Below are 18,433 nucleotides of genomic sequence, written 5' to 3'. Positions count from 1 at the left end.
AAAAGAATGAGATCATGTCCTTTGCAGGGACACAGATGGAGCTCAATCCCATTATTCTTAGAAAACTAACCCAGGGTCAGAAAACCAAATACTACATGTTCTTACTTATAAGTGGAAGCTAAATGATGAGAACGTATGAACACAAAGAGGGAAACAATACACGCTAGGGCCTACTGGAAGGTGGAAGGTGGGAGCAGGGAGAGGATCAAGAAAAATAACTACTGGGTACTAGGCTTAATACTTAGGTGACAAAATAATCTGTACAACAAACCCCTACAACAGGAGTTTACCTGTATAACAAACCTGCATATGTGCCCCTCAACTTAAAACAAAAGTTTAAAAAAAAATAGAAATTTCAAACACACAAAAGTATTCTAGGTTTTTAAATAAATAAAAGGAAAAAAGTGAAGAAAATAGTATAATGAATATATATATAAGGTATAATGAATAGTATGAAATACCCAATAACTATGTTCAATCATAATCAAGATTTTCCTACACTTGCTTCACTTTCTACCACTTTTAAAAACTAAACTTTTTTTTTTTTAAGACGGGGTTTCACCATGTTGGTCAGGCTGGTCTTGAACTCCCAACCTCAGGTGATACGCCCGCCTTGGCTTCCAAAGTGCTTGGATTACAGGCGTGAGCCACCAAAAACTAAACTATTTTACAGAAAATCCCAGACCCTAAAGTCATTTCCTCCCCACTGCCATGGTGTAAAATTCATACACTGAAATCCTACCCCACAGGTGATATTAGGAGGTGGAACGTTTTTGAAGACAATTAGTTCATAGAGACAGAGGCCTTGTGAGTAAGTGCCCTTATAAAAGAGAACCCGAGAGGTCCCTAACCCCTTATACCATATGAGGACAAAGAGAGAACACAGCCATCTCTTAAGCAGGAAGCAGGCCTTCACCAGACATGGAATCTGCTGGTACCTGGATCTTGGACTTTTCAGCCTCCAGAAATGTGAGTAACAAATTCCTGTTGTTTCTAAGCCACCAAGTATATGGTACTTTGCTGAAGCAGCCCAGGCTGACCAAGATAACCATTTACTTTAGTATAGATCTCTAAAACATATGAACACTTTCTTGCATACCCACAATATTCTCTTCTGTATTTACTAGTTTTTGTAAACTAAGTTAGTGAGAGATGAAGGCACTCTCAGGCTGTTAACAAAATCAAGTTTCAGACTCTGATCCACAATGAACTTACCAAAATAATGGCCACTTTGTGCGGATTCTTCTAGTTACCAGGATTCCTCTGTCCGAACATGCTTTATTAACTGAACAATCCAGGCCCCCTGTACTTTTCACAAGTAGAAGTCTATACACACTGTGTGTACCTTTCATGCATGCTGATATGGTTTGGCTCTGTGTTCCCATCCAAATCTCACCCCATAATCCCCACATGTCAAGGACAGGACCAGGTGGAGGTAACTGGATCATGGGGATAGTTTCCCCCATAGTTTCTCATGATAGTGAATGAATTCTCATGACATCTGATGGTTGCATAAGCATCTGGCATTTCCCCTGGTTGCACTCACTCCATCCTGCCGCCCTGTGAAGAAGGTGCATGCTTTTTTCCTTCCACCATGACTGTAAGTTTCCTGAGGCCTCCCCAGTAATGTGGAACTGTGAGTCAATTAAACCTCTTTCTTTCATAAATTACCCAATCTTGGGTATTTCTTCATAGCAGTGTAAGAACAGACTAATACACACACATGCAAAACGGAGGGAAAAAAATGAAATAAACCCCTTCTTAAGCCCAGTAAATCAGTTGGCTCTTTTAAAAAGCATAACTTAAATCTACTGTCACCATTCTGGTAGGCTATTAAGATAAGTGGGGGTGCTACCAACACAGAGAACACAAAATGCAAAGGTTAACATCTATGCTGGCCAATTTTTTTTTTTTTTTTTTTGAGACAGGGTCTCGCTCTCAGGACCTGATTAGAGTCAGAAACTTGATTTTTTTTTTTGGCAGCCTGAGAGAGCCTTTATCTCCCACTAACTTAGTTTGCAGTGAGCCATAATCATGCCAGGCTGGAGTGCAATGACTCAATCATAGCTCACTGTAGCCTCAAGCTCCCAGGCTCAGGTGATCCTCCTGCCTCAGCCTCCCAAGTAGCTGGGACTACCACATCCATATGCTGGCCAATTTCTAAAAGTGGCTTGAAAAAGAGTACATGAGAACATCAGAGATATAGGAAGGTATCAGCTTCTGGAGAAGGGAACTGAAAATTATAAGGTACCACAAACAGGCAGTATTTCATGCCAGGCAAAAATTCTACTGGTTTTGCCTTATCATTCCTATCTGGGTGTGTAAGAATCTCAATATCTTCCCCTGCCTTCCCCCATCATACTCATGTGCCCAGGGGAATGACTTCATAGGAAGTTCCTTCCTTTCCCTTCTTTCTCTTCTTTGTCCCTACCCTAACACCCCAACCCGTCAATGCCTCTTCCACTAACTCCGCAATGTCTTGATTTTAAAAACTAAGGACACATTGCTTTGGCCTAAGACATATTCAGCATATAGCATAGCATCTGGTATATAGAATCTTAAGGAATATTGAATGGATGGGTGGATGGAAAGATGGATGGATAATGACTGTTTTTAATATAAGGATAATATTTCAAGACCTACCCAACTTCTCATGGAACTGCAACATGACAATGAGGGGCCATTGGCAAAACTGGGTAAGTTGTCATAACCACCGGCTGCACGTTCAGAAGGTTGGAAAAGTAAAAATGTGACATATATACCCTCCCCACCACCATTATGAACCAGTAAGCATAAGAAGGGAGGAAAAATGTTAGAATGAAAAAACAATGGGCACTTGGCTCATACATACCTGATGCAAATCTTGATTCCTAATTGTGCAACTTAGAACAAATTATTTATAAAATTTCATTTATTCCATGTACAAAATGGGAACAATAATGTCTACTATGCAAGATTGCTATAAGGATTAAATTAAATAATGGGCCGGGTGTGGTGGCTCACGCCTGTAATCCCAACACTCTGGGAGGCCAAGGTGGGTGGGTCACCTGAGGTTAGTTCAAGACCAGCCTGGTCAACGTGGCAAAACCCTGTCTCTACTAAAAATACAAAAAAATTAGGCGGGCATGGTGGCATATACCTGTAATCCCAGCCACTCAGGAGGCTGAAGCCCAAAAATCCCTTGGACCTGGGAGGTTGAGGTTGTAGAGAGCCTAGATTGTGCCACTGCACTCCAGCCTGGGTGACAGAGTGAGACTCTGTCTCAAATACTACTACTACTAATAATAATAAATTAATTAAATAGTGTATGTAAGGTTCTTAGCACAGTGGACTCAAAATATAATTTTTATTACATGACAATATTTATTATCATTTAGAAATTCATAAAGGGAACCTAGTAAATTATGGTTCATTTGTGAAACAGGCAAGCTAAATACTTAAATAAAATTAATTTCAGAGAAGACTGTCAAGATGATATTTTTAAAAAGAAAATTTGACAAATTAAATTTGTGAGGTTTTTACATTTTTAAGTGGTTGAAAAAAATGGAAAAGAAGATAAAGAAAAGCTTAATATTATTGACCTAGAAACCTTTTTTTTTTTAATTTAATTTTTTTTTTAATGAGACGGGGTTTCACCATGTTGGTCAGGATGATCTCCATCTCCTGACCTCGTGATCCGCCCGCCTCGGCCTCCCAAAGTGCTGGGATTACAGGCGTGAGCCACCACACCCGGCCGACCTAGAAACCTTAATAAAACCTTGGACAGGTTTCCAAAGGACAGACTAATAATAAAAGTTGCATGAAAGTGGAATATATTATGAGACAATAAGGAACTAGCTCAGAAGCAAAAATAATGGGTGGGGCCTGTTGATTCAAGCTAGGGGAGGGAACTAGAGGCCCAAGTGACAGCTCCTGGGAAGGCAGCAGATATATGAAGGGCCTGGTAGTCACATCTCTAATTCTGGATTTCTTGATGTAAACTGTGCAGTTCTCAACAGAAAGATGGCATCTTGTGCACTTCAGAGAATCTGGGCAAGTGATACTTGGGTGTCAGACACCCATGGAATACACCTCAGTAAGAGGAAGGGAGAAGGAGACTAATGTTAATCTAGCAGTGACTAGGTCAGGCCATGTGCCAGGCACATTATCTCATTTAAGTCACCATAAACCAATGACACTAGTTATATTACCTCCATTTTACACAGAAGGACACTGAGGCTCAAAGAGATCTTATAATTCATCTAAGTTTACACTGCTAGTAAAGGGAAGGAACTGTTACAGGCTTCAATGCCCCAGGCAGCAGGCTGTGGCCTGCTGGGTGCTTGTTGACCACCTACTCTGTGCCAGGCACAGTGCCAGGTGCAGAAGATACAATGGTGTGCAAAGATGTAGTCCCTCACTCTCTTGGAGCTTAGAGTCTAATGAGAGTTACTAGCAGCCATTAGTCAAATAATGCCACTAATGAAGATAACATTACAAAGTGAAACATGTAACAAATGGACTCATCTAGGCTTGGGGCATAATGGATGCCATCGGGGAGAGTGGCTCTAGAGAGCTTACCTGAATTAACTAGTTAAAGGAATGACGAAGAAAGGTATTCCAAGTGAGTGAACTGCACATGAAAAGGCCTGTGGTCAGAACCCCAGACAACACAAGCTTAGAGCAGCTACAGCTCAGAGGAAAGAGGCAAGTTCCTTGAGCTGAGGGTGGAGGCATGGAGGAGGTTGGAGACACAATCAGATTTCCATTTTGAAAGGTCTAGTGTATTTTCTTTTTATTTTATTTATTTATTTATTGGTCTGGTGTATTTTCACAGGAGCCACTATGAAACTTGGACAGCCACAAGCAAGCACTCTGGCAGGTTCCAGGGCCCCAGCTATACCCCACCCAAATGAAGGTATTTGGGTGGTATAAATACCATGGCCTTCACAGTACATTTGAGGACTGGATGTGGTGACTCATGCCTATAATCCCAGCACTTTTGGGAGGCTGAGGTGGGTGGATCATTTGAGGTCAGGATTTTGTGGTGAAATCCCATCTCTACTAAAAATACAAAAATTAGCTGAGCGTGGTGGTGCATACCTGTAGTCCCAGCTACTTCAGAGGCTGAGGCAGAAGAATTGCTAGAAACCAGAAGTGGAATTGCAGTGAGCCAAGATCCCGCCACTGCCCTTTAGCCTGAGCAATAGGGTGAGAGTCTGTCTCAAAACAAAATAAGATAAATTGAAAAAACAATACATTGGGAAATGAGGATTGATGAAACCAAAAGCCTAAGTCTCAGGCACCTGTGCTAGGAGACTAATTACATACTAACACGTGTAAATGATCTGGAGGAGAGCGTATGCCGTAAAACCTCTAACAACACTTCTACACAGATAGGTCTCTCAGGGGTCAGCAAGTGCTGCGCCAAATCCCACCAGTGCCTGTTTTTGTACAGTCTGCAAACTAAGAATGGTTTTTACACTTTTAAGTGGTTGAAAAAAATGGAAAGAAAACTACTATTTTGTGACACATTAAAATAATATGAAAGTCACATCCCAGTTTCCATAAAGTTTTATTGGAACACAGCCATGCTCATTTGTTTACTCTCTCTTTGGCTGCTGCTACAAGGGCAGAGTGACAGACACCTGAAGATTGCTGCAAAGCTAAAACTATTATTTTTTTAAAAAGAACAAGAAACAACATTATTCAAATACTGAATTATATTTTTTCCAAGTCTTCTTAATTTGTTTTGAAATGGATCATCTCCTGCCAAACAAAACTATAGAATACATCTTGTGTGTGTCACACATATGCCTACTCTCTGTTTTGCTAAGAAAGAGGTGTTTAATATCTTTTCTTTCCCACAGAGAAATGTAACAACTGCTACCACAAGAAGAGCTGCAGACCAATAGTGGTGGAAGTAAAAGTATTTATTATCTGGCCTTTTACAGAAAAAGTTTGCCAATCCCTGAGATAGATCATCAGAAGAACCTATAAATCTGACCATGTGATCTGACAATTGACAACTGAGCTCTCATGGGAGCAAGTGCAAAATAATGCACTTTGAGATAAAAATATCCAAACTGTTTACAAAAGGAAGACAGGCCTATGAATTTTAAGGTCACAACTCAGGACTAAACACAACTGGGAGGATTAAAGGCAGCCAGAGTAGTATTATGTGAATTTCCTCCCCTAGATTATAACCATCAGTACACAGTAGAGGAGACTGGTTATCTTCAGATCTCACCTGATGTGGGCCTGGCAAAAATTTCCAGGAAGGCTAGACTAGGATTTTGCACTTTCACTTAAAAATTACACATAGGAGGCCGGGCATGGTGGCTCACGCCTGTAATCCCAGCACTTTGGGAGGCCGAAGCGGGTGGATCACGAGGTCAAGCGGGTGGATCACGAGGTGGATCACGAGATCAAGACCATCCTGGCCAACACGGTGAAACTCCGTCTCTACTAAAAATACAAAATTTAGCTGGGGATGGTAGCACGTGCCTGTAATCCCAGCTACTCAGGAGGCTGAGGCAGGAGAATCACTTGAACCAGGGAGTCAGTGAGCCAAGATTGTGCCACTGCATTCCAGCCTGGTGACAGAGCAAGACTCCATCTCAAAAAAAAAAAAAAAATTACACATAGGAAATGGCAGAGGTTGCAAGTGACCCTAAATCGCACCACTGCACTCCAGCCTGGGCAGCAGAGCGAGACCCTGCCTCCAACCAACCAACCAAATTTTTTCTTCTTTTAAAACCTTTATTCTAGCTCTAAGGTAATTTGGCTTCTCATACCACTGGTCCTGTGAAGGGGGTCATCCAGGGAAATGGCAAAGGTGTATCCCCAGGATTATGAAGATAACCACAACAGTAACCTGCTCAGTCTCTTGGGGGCAGTTGTTTAGCATGCATTAATTTCCCCAGCCTGACCCACAGGTACCATTTCCATACCTGCAAAGCTACAGAACTGACCTGGGACCTTGATGGTTCTAGCAGGGTTCTGGTGCCATGGGGGCCCTGCCTGGATGTGGCTGGCTTCCCTCTTGGACAGCTCTGGCCTCTTCCATTTTCATGTAACAAGAGTCACATCCAGAGATCCCTGAGAGGACACACCCAGACCAGTGTGCTGCAGGGCAGAAAGAACAAGGTGTCTTTCCCAAGTAAGATTCTCTCCCCACCCAGAAAAGACTCAGCCAATATCGAGGTCCCAGAAATTAGTCTAATGCCAGGTAAATTCATCCCAGAAAACTGCAAGTCCCAAGTCCTGGGAACCCCCACTCAGTCCCAAGAAAACCAGGTTGGTCACCTGCCAGGTCACCTTCGGCCTATAATACAATAGGCCTCTCTCTTATCCTATTGTTGCCCAGGGCTCACCTGGGCCTGCCCCACAGTTTCTGCTGCCCCAAGCCCAGCACTCAGAATATTCAGAACTGCTTCTTCTTGGAAAGGGGAAAGGACAGCATAGGCAGAGGGGGTCATTGGGACAAGATTGGAATCAGAGAAGATCAGGAGACTAAGGAGAAGGGGTTCCCAAGGAGCCCCAGTTGTTAAGAGAGTTGGATCTAAGACTCCAGTCTTTAATGTCTGCATGTGCTTCTGTTCATACAATGAAGATTAAACAGTTCCTGGAATCAGGAAAGTTTTTCAACATTTACATTGTTTAGGGATAAGGAAGAACTACTAAAAGGAAGGCTGCCTTAAATCCTATTGTAAGTGAACAGAATGTAAATTATTCAAATATAAATAACGAAGACAAGGGTAAAACTTCATTGTCACTATAAAATAGCTGTAATAACTACATTAATTTATATCTAATTGCCATGTGGCATAGAGATTACGGGACATTGCGTCATGCACATCATACACCAAGCTCTTTGTGATAAGGGCAGCAAATTCTGCTCCACTGTGTGTGCTCTTGTAGTCAGCTTAAAATAACTAAGGGTAAAATTTGACTTAATCTTGAGTTTTTGCTTCAGGGAACACAGGCAGTTCAACAGCAGGTGAATTTGTTACATTTAATTATGAGAGGACCAACATAAAGACACCTAAAAAAAATAATGTCATCCTTATTTATAAGGGAATTCTAGGAAAAGTTCAAAGCACTTTGCAGATTTTAATCGAATTAATCCTCACAATAACCCCTCAAAGGAGTTTATACAATGGCCTTCCTTGTTTAAAGCAACAAGTTATTAGAGGCCACAAAAGAGTCGCTTTGTCTGCAGTTGCTTCTTTGTCCTGCCTTAATTCGTAAATAATGTTTTTTGAAGTAGATATAGCATAAATATGAACTATGAGTATATTAATAATTACTGATCTTATAAGACACATTAATATCATCAGTTAAAAAATTCCTTAGAATATAAACATGAAAATAAAAGAAAAAAAATCCTTAGAAATGGCCTTATATTCCAGCTTAAAGAAACAGAAGTGTTTATATTACAGGAGAATTTAGGTTTATGGATAAACTCTCTATGATTAAAATGTTTGCATATATTAGTCCATAAGTATTTCCAGGATTTCTGCTGCAAGTATGAGGTCAGGTGCTATGGATGCAAAAACAGCTTAGGATAGGAATGAAATAACAATGTGTGGTGGAGTTCTAAATAAGTCCTAAATAAGTCAAAATGTGTCATTAACAAACAAAGAACTGGATTTAGCAATACTAAGAAGAAACAAACATAAGTGGAGAATTCTTTCCTTCCTTTCCTTTCTTTCTTTCCTTTCTCTCTCTCTCACACTCTCTCTCTCTTTCTCTTTCTCTCTTTCTCTCTTTCTTTCGAGACAGTCTTATTCAGTCACCCAGGCTGGAGTACAGTGGCGCGATCTCAGCTCACTACAACCTCCACCTTCCAGGTTCAAGTTATTCTCATGCTTCAGCCTTCCAAGTAGCTAGAATTACAAGTGTGCACCACCAGGCCTGGCTAATTTTTTTTAGTAGAGATAGAGTCTTACCATGTTGGGGTTTCACCACATTAGCCAGGCTGGTCTTGAACTCCTGGCCTCAAGTGATCTGCCTGCCTCAGCCTCCCAAAGTACTGGGATTACAGGGGTGAGCCACCACGCCAGACTGAGAATTCCTGATGATTAGCATTTGTCCATACCCTCGCTTTATAGTTTAGTTCAGGTGGCACGGTCTTCAATGTGTCTTTCTGGTAAAGTGATAAAGGAGGATACTTTCACATATAAAATCTCATTTGATTATTACAGTGTCCCTATGAAATAGGTAGGACAAACATTATTTTCCACTTTTTACAGACAAGAAAATAAGCTGAACAATTATTAATACTTCACTGCTAGGGGTCACAGTGAACGGATTACAAAATTAGATGCTGAATTGGGTTCTCCAAGTTATCTTGTGGTGCTCCTATCTATGATGAAGCGCTCTCAATGTACTTCCAAGGTCAGCCTTCCACCCTCAACGTTAAGCTCCTCTAGCCCAGCTTTAACCACCTCAGACTCTGGGGCTGGTATGCTAACTCCCAAAACCCCTTTTCATCTTGGACCTCCTATTCCCTCTCATTTCAGTCACACATGCTTAGAGAAATCCATAAGAACATTTACTTTAAAACTAAGGGTCTCAGCTTGGCTGGGTGAGGTGGATCATGCCTGTAATCCCAGAGCTTTGGGAGGCCGAGGCGGGTAGATCACCTGGGGTCAGGAGTTCAAGACCAGCCCGGCCAACATGGTGAAATCCCATCTCTACTAAAAATATAGAAGTTAACTGGGCATGATGGCACAGGCCTGTAGTCCCAGCTACTTGGGAGGCTGAGGCAGGAGATTTACTTGAACCCAGGAGGCAGAGGTTGCAGTGAGCTGATATCGTGTCATTGTTGCACTCCAGTTGGGGTGACAAGAGCGAAATTTTGTCAAAAACAAAAACCAAAACCCTAAGGGAAAGCAAAAACAAAGCTATGAAAACAATGAACTTGACTAAATTTAGGTTTTGGCTGGCAGGTTGGTTTGCCTTACAGTGTAGATGGGCTCCTGACCCTCTCCTTTATCTCCTCACTGTCCAAAAAAGGGCTTTTCCTATCCTTGGGCAATTCTCTTATCTATCTTGGGTCCTTCTTCTCTTTCTTCTCCCTTAGAGGAGATAGTAAATTGAAACTCCAACCACTCTATCAGAGGCGTTTAAACTAGAGCAACTCCATCTCGAATAGGGGCTGGGTAAAATAAGGCTAAGACATACCGGGCTTCATTCCCAGACAGTTAAGGCATTCAGTTAAGTATCCCAAAACTCAGTCACAGAATGAGATAGGAGGTTGGCACAAGAAACAGGTCATAAAGACCTTGCTGATAAAACAGGCTGTAGTAAAGAAGGTGGCCAAAACCCACCAAAACCAAGATGGCGACGAGAGTGACCTCTGGTCATCCGCACTGCTACCCTCCCACCAGCACCATGAGTTTACAAATGCCATGGCAACGTCTGGAAATTACCCTATATGGTCTAAAAAGGGGTGGCATTACCCAACGCAGTGGCTCATGCCTAATCCCAGCTCTTTGGGAGGCCAAGGCAGGAGGATCACATGAGGCCATGTGTTCGAGACCAACCTGGCCAACATGGTGAAATCCCAACTCTATTACAAATATGAAAATTAGCCGGCCTGGGTGACAGAATGAGACTCTGTCTAAAAAATAATAAATAAATAAATAAATAGGCATGAACAATCCACCCCTCGTTTTGCATATAATCAAGAAATAACCATAAAAATGGGTGCCATCAGCTCTCAGGGCTGCTCTGCCTATGGAGTCACCATTCTTTATTCCTTTACTTTATTAATAAACACGCTTTCACTTTATGAACTTGCCTCAAATTCTTTCTTGTACGAGATCCAGGAACCCTCTCTTGGGGTCTGGATCGGGACTAATTTCTGGAAGAACTTATTGAAGAAATAAACTTTATACTCACTGTAGGTGTGTATCACATTGCTAACTCTTGTTCTACGCATTCAACAGCTTTCATCCCCTCCTGAAGAAGATAAGAAGACACATTCTAAAACATTCCATGGGAATCTCCTTCGGCCACATACTCCAATAGAGATGCATTCTCGGGATGGGGCATATGCAGAATTTGAACCTCAACCAAGTAGCACCTTCTCCCATATTTCAATTTTAAAAAACTTTTCTACTTTCTTTTTGCTCATTTTCAGTGAGGATTTCACAGGATGATGCTGAGGTCTCAAGGTCCTGGCAAATCATTGATATATGAAACAGGGATCTCTCCTGACATGCTTCAGAGTCTAGCTGCTTTTCTGTAGCTCATTCCATTTTTGGGCACAAAGAAACTGAGCAGATAGTGTGGGGTAATGGTTAAGAGATTGAGCTCAGAAACAAAGCTGATCCGAATTGAGTTATTGCTCTGTTTGCTAGCCGCATGACCCTGACCAAGATACTTAACCTCCCTGAGACTCTATGTCTTCATCTGCATAAAAAATAATAGCTTTGGACACATGTCCTCGGGACCTCCTGAGGCTGTGCCAAATGTTGAAAAAGAGAAAGAAAGAAAAATAACAATAATAATAGCTGGGATTGATTAAACACTAACTGTGTGCTAGGAATTATGTGTCCTAAGTTTTACATGCTTTACCTGTATTATCTTATTTAATCCTTTCTACAACCCTTGTGAAGTGGGTACTATTATTACATCCACTGTATATGTAGGAAAATTGAAGCACAAAGAGATTAAATAGTTTGCCAGAGACCATACAACTATAAATGGTCAGGCCAGGACTCAAATACAATCAGTCTGACTCTAAGACCCATGCTTTAAATCATCACCTTCATCACAGTGATGTGGTAATGATTAAATGAGCTAATGTAAGTCAGGTGCCCTCATAGTGCCTGACACATAAGCTTTAAGTATTCTAGCTATGATATTATTTTCATTTTTCTTAAAATAAGACAGAATCTCGCTCTGTTGCCCTGGCTGGAGTACAATTCTGTAGTCTCAGCTCACTGCAACCTCCACCTCCCGGGTTCAAGAGATTCTCCTGCCTCAGTCTCCTGAGTAACTGGGATTACAGGCACCTGCCACCACACCCGTCTAATTTTTGTATTTTTAGAAAAGATGGGGGTTTCACTATGTTGGTCAGGCTGGTCTCAAACTCCTGACCTCAGGTGATCCACCTACCTCAGCCTCCCAAAGTGCTGGGATTACAGGCATGAGCCACCACAGCTGGCCATTTTTTTCAAGCAATATCTGGACCAGAAAACAGATTTTGACATAGGAAAGTTTGTGTCCATCCCTGTCAACTGCCTCAAGGTATGTGTCTTGCAATTCAGTTGACAGGCTTCTGCTATCGCCTCAATCTGCACATTATGAGTTACCTGGTTGAGAGACTGACTAAACGGTTGGCAACCTTTTCCATCTGCCATGCAAAAAAATTATTCACGCTGGGCTTGGTGGCTCACACCTGTAATCCCAGCAATTTGGGAGGCTGAGACGGGAGGATCACTTCAGCCCAGAAGTTTAACACCAGTCTAGGCAACATAGTGAGACCCCCCTCACTCCGTCTCTACAAAAATAAAAAATAAGTAAGTTCTTCAGACTAGAAAAACTTATGAAGTCTCTTATAAAAGAATGGCATATTGAGCAATAGCTAGCAAACAGAATTGCAGGCAGTACAGAGATTGTAAGTGGGCACTGTTTCAAAAGTTCATTTGTCTATTGTTATAAACTCTGAGTGTGTAGAAATAAAGTTGCAAATTGTAGTTACATTCCAAGCCTATTTGCAGAAGTCTTATGTATTTAGCCCATTCTGAAGCTCAATGATAGAAATCATGCCACTAGTCTGAGGGCAGGCCGAGGAACAAGAACCCATGTGATAAAGAAATAAGAAAAGTGTCTAGAGGAAAATTGATATGCAGCATATTTGTTATCTATTGCTGTGTAATGAAGTATCCCAAAACTCAGCATCTCAAAACATTTTTTATCTCAGGGAGCCTCTGTGGGTCATCTGAGAATGGCTTAGCTGGGTGGTTATGTCTCCTGATCTCTGCAGGGTTTAGTCAGCATTGCCCAGTCTATAGTCATCTGAAGGCTTAGCTGGGACCAAATGGTTCCCAAAATGGTTCATTCAGATGGCTGTTGGCCTCAGTTCCTCATCACATAGGCCTTTTTCCGCAGGGCCGCTTGAGCTCCTCATGACACAGTAGCTGGTTCCTCCTAGTGCAAGTGATCCAAGCGTGAGGATAAGGAGGCAGCTGCAATACCTTTTAGGATCTAGTCTTGTAAGTCACACACAGTCACTTCTGCCATATTCATTATAGAGTTGCCACATGCAACTCATTTAGTGCAGTCCACACTCCATAGGAAGGAAATTAAGCTCCACCTCTTGATGGGTAGAGTATCATAGAATTTGTGGATATACTTTAAAATCACCATATAGAGGTTTTGTTGTCCTCCCATCACTTTCTCCAGGTACTCAGTGAGAAAAATAATAAAAACAAACTGGGATGCAGAACTGCAGCCCTATTCAACAAAGCTTGCTGTAACCACCCAAAACAATCCATGCTCTTGCCTTAATTTTTCTTAAAAACATCTATCCACTTTCCTTAAATGGAATCTTATTTGAAGGATTTATACTAAAGAGAAAACGATCACACTCCTAAAATATTTTCCTTATTCATTTGTATCTCTCATTAGAATTTCAGACAGTGTAACAAAGTGATATTCAAAACACCTACAAAAAAAAAACTTACTCCCAAACCCAGTGAATTAAAATGTTTGGGTTTAGGAAAGCATCCCCCAGTAAGATCTCTCCTTTCAGCTGATTATTACCAGAGTGTCCTGGTTATCTGGGAAATATTTTTCCCTTCCTGGTCTAGGAAACATGGAATCTCTGATCTAGGTTTCCTATATGGATTCTCATGGCTGCTGCTCTGTAGAAATATGGTGGGCATTTAAATCCAAGGAGTCATATTTAAAGATTTCTTGCATCTGAGGCATACAAGATTCTAAAGTGCCATTTCAATCTTCAGAGGAAAATGATGTTTTCTCATGTGACTTTTTATATTTTTTATAACTTGAAATTTGGCAATATGTGTGGACTATTATAAAAATACAACATTCATAAACACTGGATAAATAGGAGTTTGCACTACAATTCAACTCCAAGTAGAAGCTAAGGGCTCCTGACAATGTTGTTGTTTTAACCTAATTTGACTCAACCCAATTTGAGAATATGATGAAAGCTAAAAGACTTATTCCAGAAAATATACATATGTACAAAATCTTGCACAAAAGTTTAAGGCCTCCCAGATGCCCTAAAACCCACTCAGAAAATCTGGATTAAGAATCTCTAAAACAGCCGGGCTTGGTTATGCCTGTAATCCCAGGATTTTGGAAGGCAGAGGTGGGCGGATCACTTTAGGCCAGGAGCTCAGTACCAGACTGGCCAACAGAGCGAAACCTCATCTCTACTAAAAATAGAAAAATTAGGCCGGGCACAGTGGCTCAAGGTGATAATCCCAGGACTTTGGGAGGCCAAGGTGGGTGGATCACCCAAGGTCAGGAGTTCAAGACCAACCTGGCCAACATGATGAAACCCTGTCTCTACTAAAAATACAAAAAATTAGCTAGGAGTGGTGGTGGATGCCTATAATCCCGGCTACCTGGGAGGCTGAGGCAGGAGAATTGCTTGAACCTAGGAGGTGGAGGTTGCAGTGAGCTGAGATTCTGCCACTGCACTCTAGGCTGGGCAATAAGAGCAAAATTCCGTCTCAAAAAAATAATAATAAATAAATAAATAATAAAAACAGAAAAACTAGCCAGGCATGGCAGTGCTTGCCTGTAATCCCAGTTACCTGGGTGGCTAAGTCATGAGAATCATTTGAACCCAGTAGGCAGGGCTTGCAGTGAGTCGAGATCACACCACTGCACTCCAGCCTGGGTGCACTCCAGCCTGGGTGACAGAGCAAGACCTTGTCTCAAAAACAAACAAACAAAACTCTAAGACTTTGCTGGGGGTGCATACTGCCATTCCATTGTGACATTATAATTTAGGTTTAAATCAGAAGCTACTACTCAGAATTTAAATATTGGCCAGGCATCGTGGCTCACACCTATAACCTCAGCACTTTGGGAGATTGAGGCAGGAGGATCACTTGGGTCCAGGAGTTCAAGATCAGCCCGGGGAACATGGCAAAACCTCAACTCTACAAGGAAAAAAATACAAAACTTAGCCAGGCATGGTGGCAAGCACCTGTGGTCCCAGCTATTCAGGAGGCTGAGGTAGGAGAACAGATAGCCCAGGAGGTCAAGGCTGCAGTGAGCCGAGATCACACCACTGCACTCTACCTTGGCAACAGAACCAGATCCTGTCTCAAAAAAAAAAAAAAAAAAGAACTACACACACAATTATTTCTTCTTTTTTGTGGTTTTGTTTTTAAAGATGGGGTCTCACTCTATTACCCAGGCTGGAGCACAGTGGCACGAACATAGCTCACTGCAACCTCTAATTCCCTGGAGGCTTTTGAAAATTTTTTATGGAGATACAGGGTCTCACTATGTTATCCATGCTGGTCGTGAACTTCCAACCTCAAGAGATCCTCTCTCCTTGGTTTCCCAAAGTGTTGAGATTAGAGGTGTGAGCTACCACATCTGGCTGTTTTTGTTTTTTTTGTTAAACAGACCCAAAAGCCAAATGGACACCTCTATAGGCCTACCTTGTTTTACTATGCTTTGCTTTCTCGCACTTCTCAGATATTACAAGTTTTGTAAATTGAAGATTTATGGCAACAAGCAAGTCTATCGCTGTCATTTTTCTAATAACCTGTGAGCTCTTTTCATGTCTCTGTATCACATTTTGGTAATTCTCTTAATAGTTCAAACCTTTTCATTATTATTATATCTGATATGGTGATCTGTGATCAGTGATCTTTGATATTACTATTGTAATTATTTGGGGGCATCATAAACCTTCTCCATATAAGATGACAAACTTAACTGATAAATGTATGTGTTCTGACTGCTCCATTGACCAGTCATCCCCCTTCACTCTCCCTTTCCTTGGGCCTCCCTATTCCCTGAGACACAATATTGAAATTAGGCCAATTAATAACCCTACAATCACCTCTAAGTCTTTCAAATGAAAGGAAGAGTTGTCTATCTCTCACTTTAAATCAAAAGCTAGGAATTATTAACCATACTGAGAAAGACACATGGAAGCTGAGACAGGGATGAGATGGTGGCTCATGCCTCTAATCCTAACACTTTTGGAGACTGGGGTGGGAGAATTGCCTGAGCCTGGGAAGTAGAGGTTTTAGTGAGCCATGATTGTGCCTCTGCACTCCAAAAAAAAGGAAGGAAGGAAGGAAGGAAGAAGGAAGGAAGGAAGGAAGGAAAGAAGGGAGGGAGGGAGGGAGGAGGGAGGAGGGAGGGAGGGAGGAGGGAGGAGGGAGGGAGGGGAGGGAGGGGAGGGAGGGGAGGAGGGGAGGAAGGGAGGAAGGGAGGAAGGGAGGAAGAGAAGAAGGGAGGAAGGGAGGGAGGGAGGAGGGAGGAGGGAGGGAGGAGGGAGGGAGGGAGGAAAGGAAGGAAGGAAAGGAGAGAGGGGAGGAGAAGAGAGGGAAAGGGAGGGAGGGAGGGGAAGGGAGGAGAAGGGAGGGAGGGGAGGAGAAGAGAGGGGAAGGGAGGAGAAGGGAGGGGAAGGGAAGGAAAAAGAAAGCTGAGATAGGCTGAAAGCTATGCCTTCTCTTTTCTCTTCTTGCCTCGGTGTCCTAGTAGCTGGGATTACAGGCACTTGCCGCCTCATCCGGCTAATTTTTGTATTTTTAGTAGAGACAGGGTTGTACCATGTTGGCCAGACTAGTCTCAAACTCCTGACCTCAGGTGATCCACCTGCCTTGGCCTCCCAAAGTGCTGGGATTACAGGCATGAGCCACTGCGCCCAGTGCTATGCCTTTTTTTTAGCCAGGTGTGAATGCAAACAAAAAATTCTTTTTGTTTGGATTTTTTTGTCTGTTTGTTTTAAACCTTTATGGTTTGACTCTGGAAAATGGAAAAGTTCTTGAAAGAAATTAGAAATGCCCAGACCAGCCTGGGCAACACAGTGAGACCCTGTCTCTATTTAAAAAGTAAATAATTTTTTTTAACCAAAAAAGGAAAAGTTTGAAGCTAGCAGAGGTTGGTTCTTGAGGTTTAAGGAAAGAAGCGATCTCCATAACATAAAAATACAAGGTGAAACAGCAAATGCTGATGGAGAAACTGCAAGTTGTCCACAAGGTCTAGCTAAGATAATTAATAGTAACTACACTAAACAGCAGATTTTCAATACAGGGGAAACAGCCTTCTATTGGAAGAAGATGCCACCTAGGGCTTTCATAGTTAGACAGAAGTTGATCCCTGGCTTCAAAGCTTCAAAGGACAATCTTACTCTCTTGTTAGAGGCTAAATGCAGCCAGCAGCTTTACAACAGTAAAGCCAATGCTCATTTACCATTCTGAAAATTCTAGGGCCCTTAAGAATTATGCTAAATCTACTCTGCCTGTGCTCTATAAATGGAACAAAACCTGGGTGACAGCATATCTGTTTACTACAGCATGGTTTACTGAATATTTAAGCCTACTGAGACCTACTATCCTGAAAAAAAGATTCCTTTCAAGATATTACTGCTCATTGACAATGTCCCTGGTCAACCAAGAGCTCTGCTGAAGATGTACCAGGAAATTAATGTTGTTTTCATGCTTGCTAACATAACATCCATTTTGCTGCCCATGGAACAAGAAATCATTTTGACTTTCAAGTCTTATTTAAGAAATACATTTCGGCCAGGTGCAGTGGCTCATACCTGTAATCCCAGCACTTTGGGAGGCCAAGGCAGGTGGATCACCGGAAGTCAGGAGTTTGAGACCAGCCTGGCCAACATGGTGAAACCCCATCTCTACTAAAAATGCACAAAATTAGCCGGGTCTTGTGGTGGGTGCCTGTAATCCCAGCTACTTGGGAGGCTGAGGCAGGAGAATCACTTGAACCCGGTAGGCAGAGGTTGCAGTGAGCCGAGATCACGCCATGGTACTCCAACCTGGGCAACCAGAGCAAAACTCCATCTCAAAAGATAAAAATAAAAATAAAAACAAAAGAAGAAATACATTTTATAAGGTGACAGCTGCCACTGATTCCTCTGATGGACCCAGGCAAAGCAAATTGAAAAAGTTCTGGAAAAGATTCATTATTCCAGATGCCATTAAGAATATTCATGATTCATGGGGAGTCAAAATATCAACATTAACAAGATTTTGGAAGAAGTGGATTCTAATCCTAATAGATGACTTTGAGGGATTCAAGACTTCAATGGAGGAAGTAACTGCAGATGTGGTGGAAGTATCAAGAGAATAGAAGTGGAGCCTGAAGATGTGACTGAATTGCTGCAATCTCATAAAATTTGAACAGATGAGGAGTTACTTCTCATAGATGACCAAAGAAAGTGGTTTTTTTCTCTTTTTTCTTTTTTTAA

At 41.9% G+C, this 18,433-nt stretch overlaps 1 protein-coding gene and 1 non-coding gene across 2 annotated transcripts in view; both read right to left on the bottom strand.

Annotated features, from left to right (window-relative positions):
* Positions 1–10,950, bottom strand: part of BLOC1S6 (biogenesis of lysosomal organelles complex 1 subunit 6) — a 78,960-nt gene extending 68,010 nt beyond the window's left edge. Inside the window, exon 1 of the mRNA XM_064366016.1 lies at positions 10,891–10,950. Within this exon, the coding sequence (XP_064222086.1) occupies positions 10,891–10,930 (40 nt within the window). The 5' untranslated portion in view covers positions 10,931–10,950. The remainder of the gene's footprint in view (positions 1–10,890) is intronic.
* Positions 5,776–5,902, bottom strand: LOC135270469 (small nucleolar RNA SNORA41). The gene has a single exon (XR_010338643.1). It is a non-coding gene; the product is annotated as a small nucleolar RNA SNORA41 (small nucleolar RNA).
* Positions 10,951–18,433: the final 7,483 nt, after the last annotated feature.

The sequence above is a fragment of the Aotus nancymaae genome, unplaced genomic scaffold (genome assembly GCF_030222135.1).
Source record: "Aotus nancymaae isolate 86718 unplaced genomic scaffold, 86718_ANA_hifiasm-v0.15.2.pri h1tg000062l, whole genome shotgun sequence".
Classification (NCBI taxonomy): Eukaryota; Metazoa; Chordata; class Mammalia; order Primates; family Aotidae; genus Aotus; species Aotus nancymaae.
The sequence above is the reverse complement of the archived record's forward strand: the minus strand, read 5'-3'. Positions and strand labels throughout refer to the sequence as shown.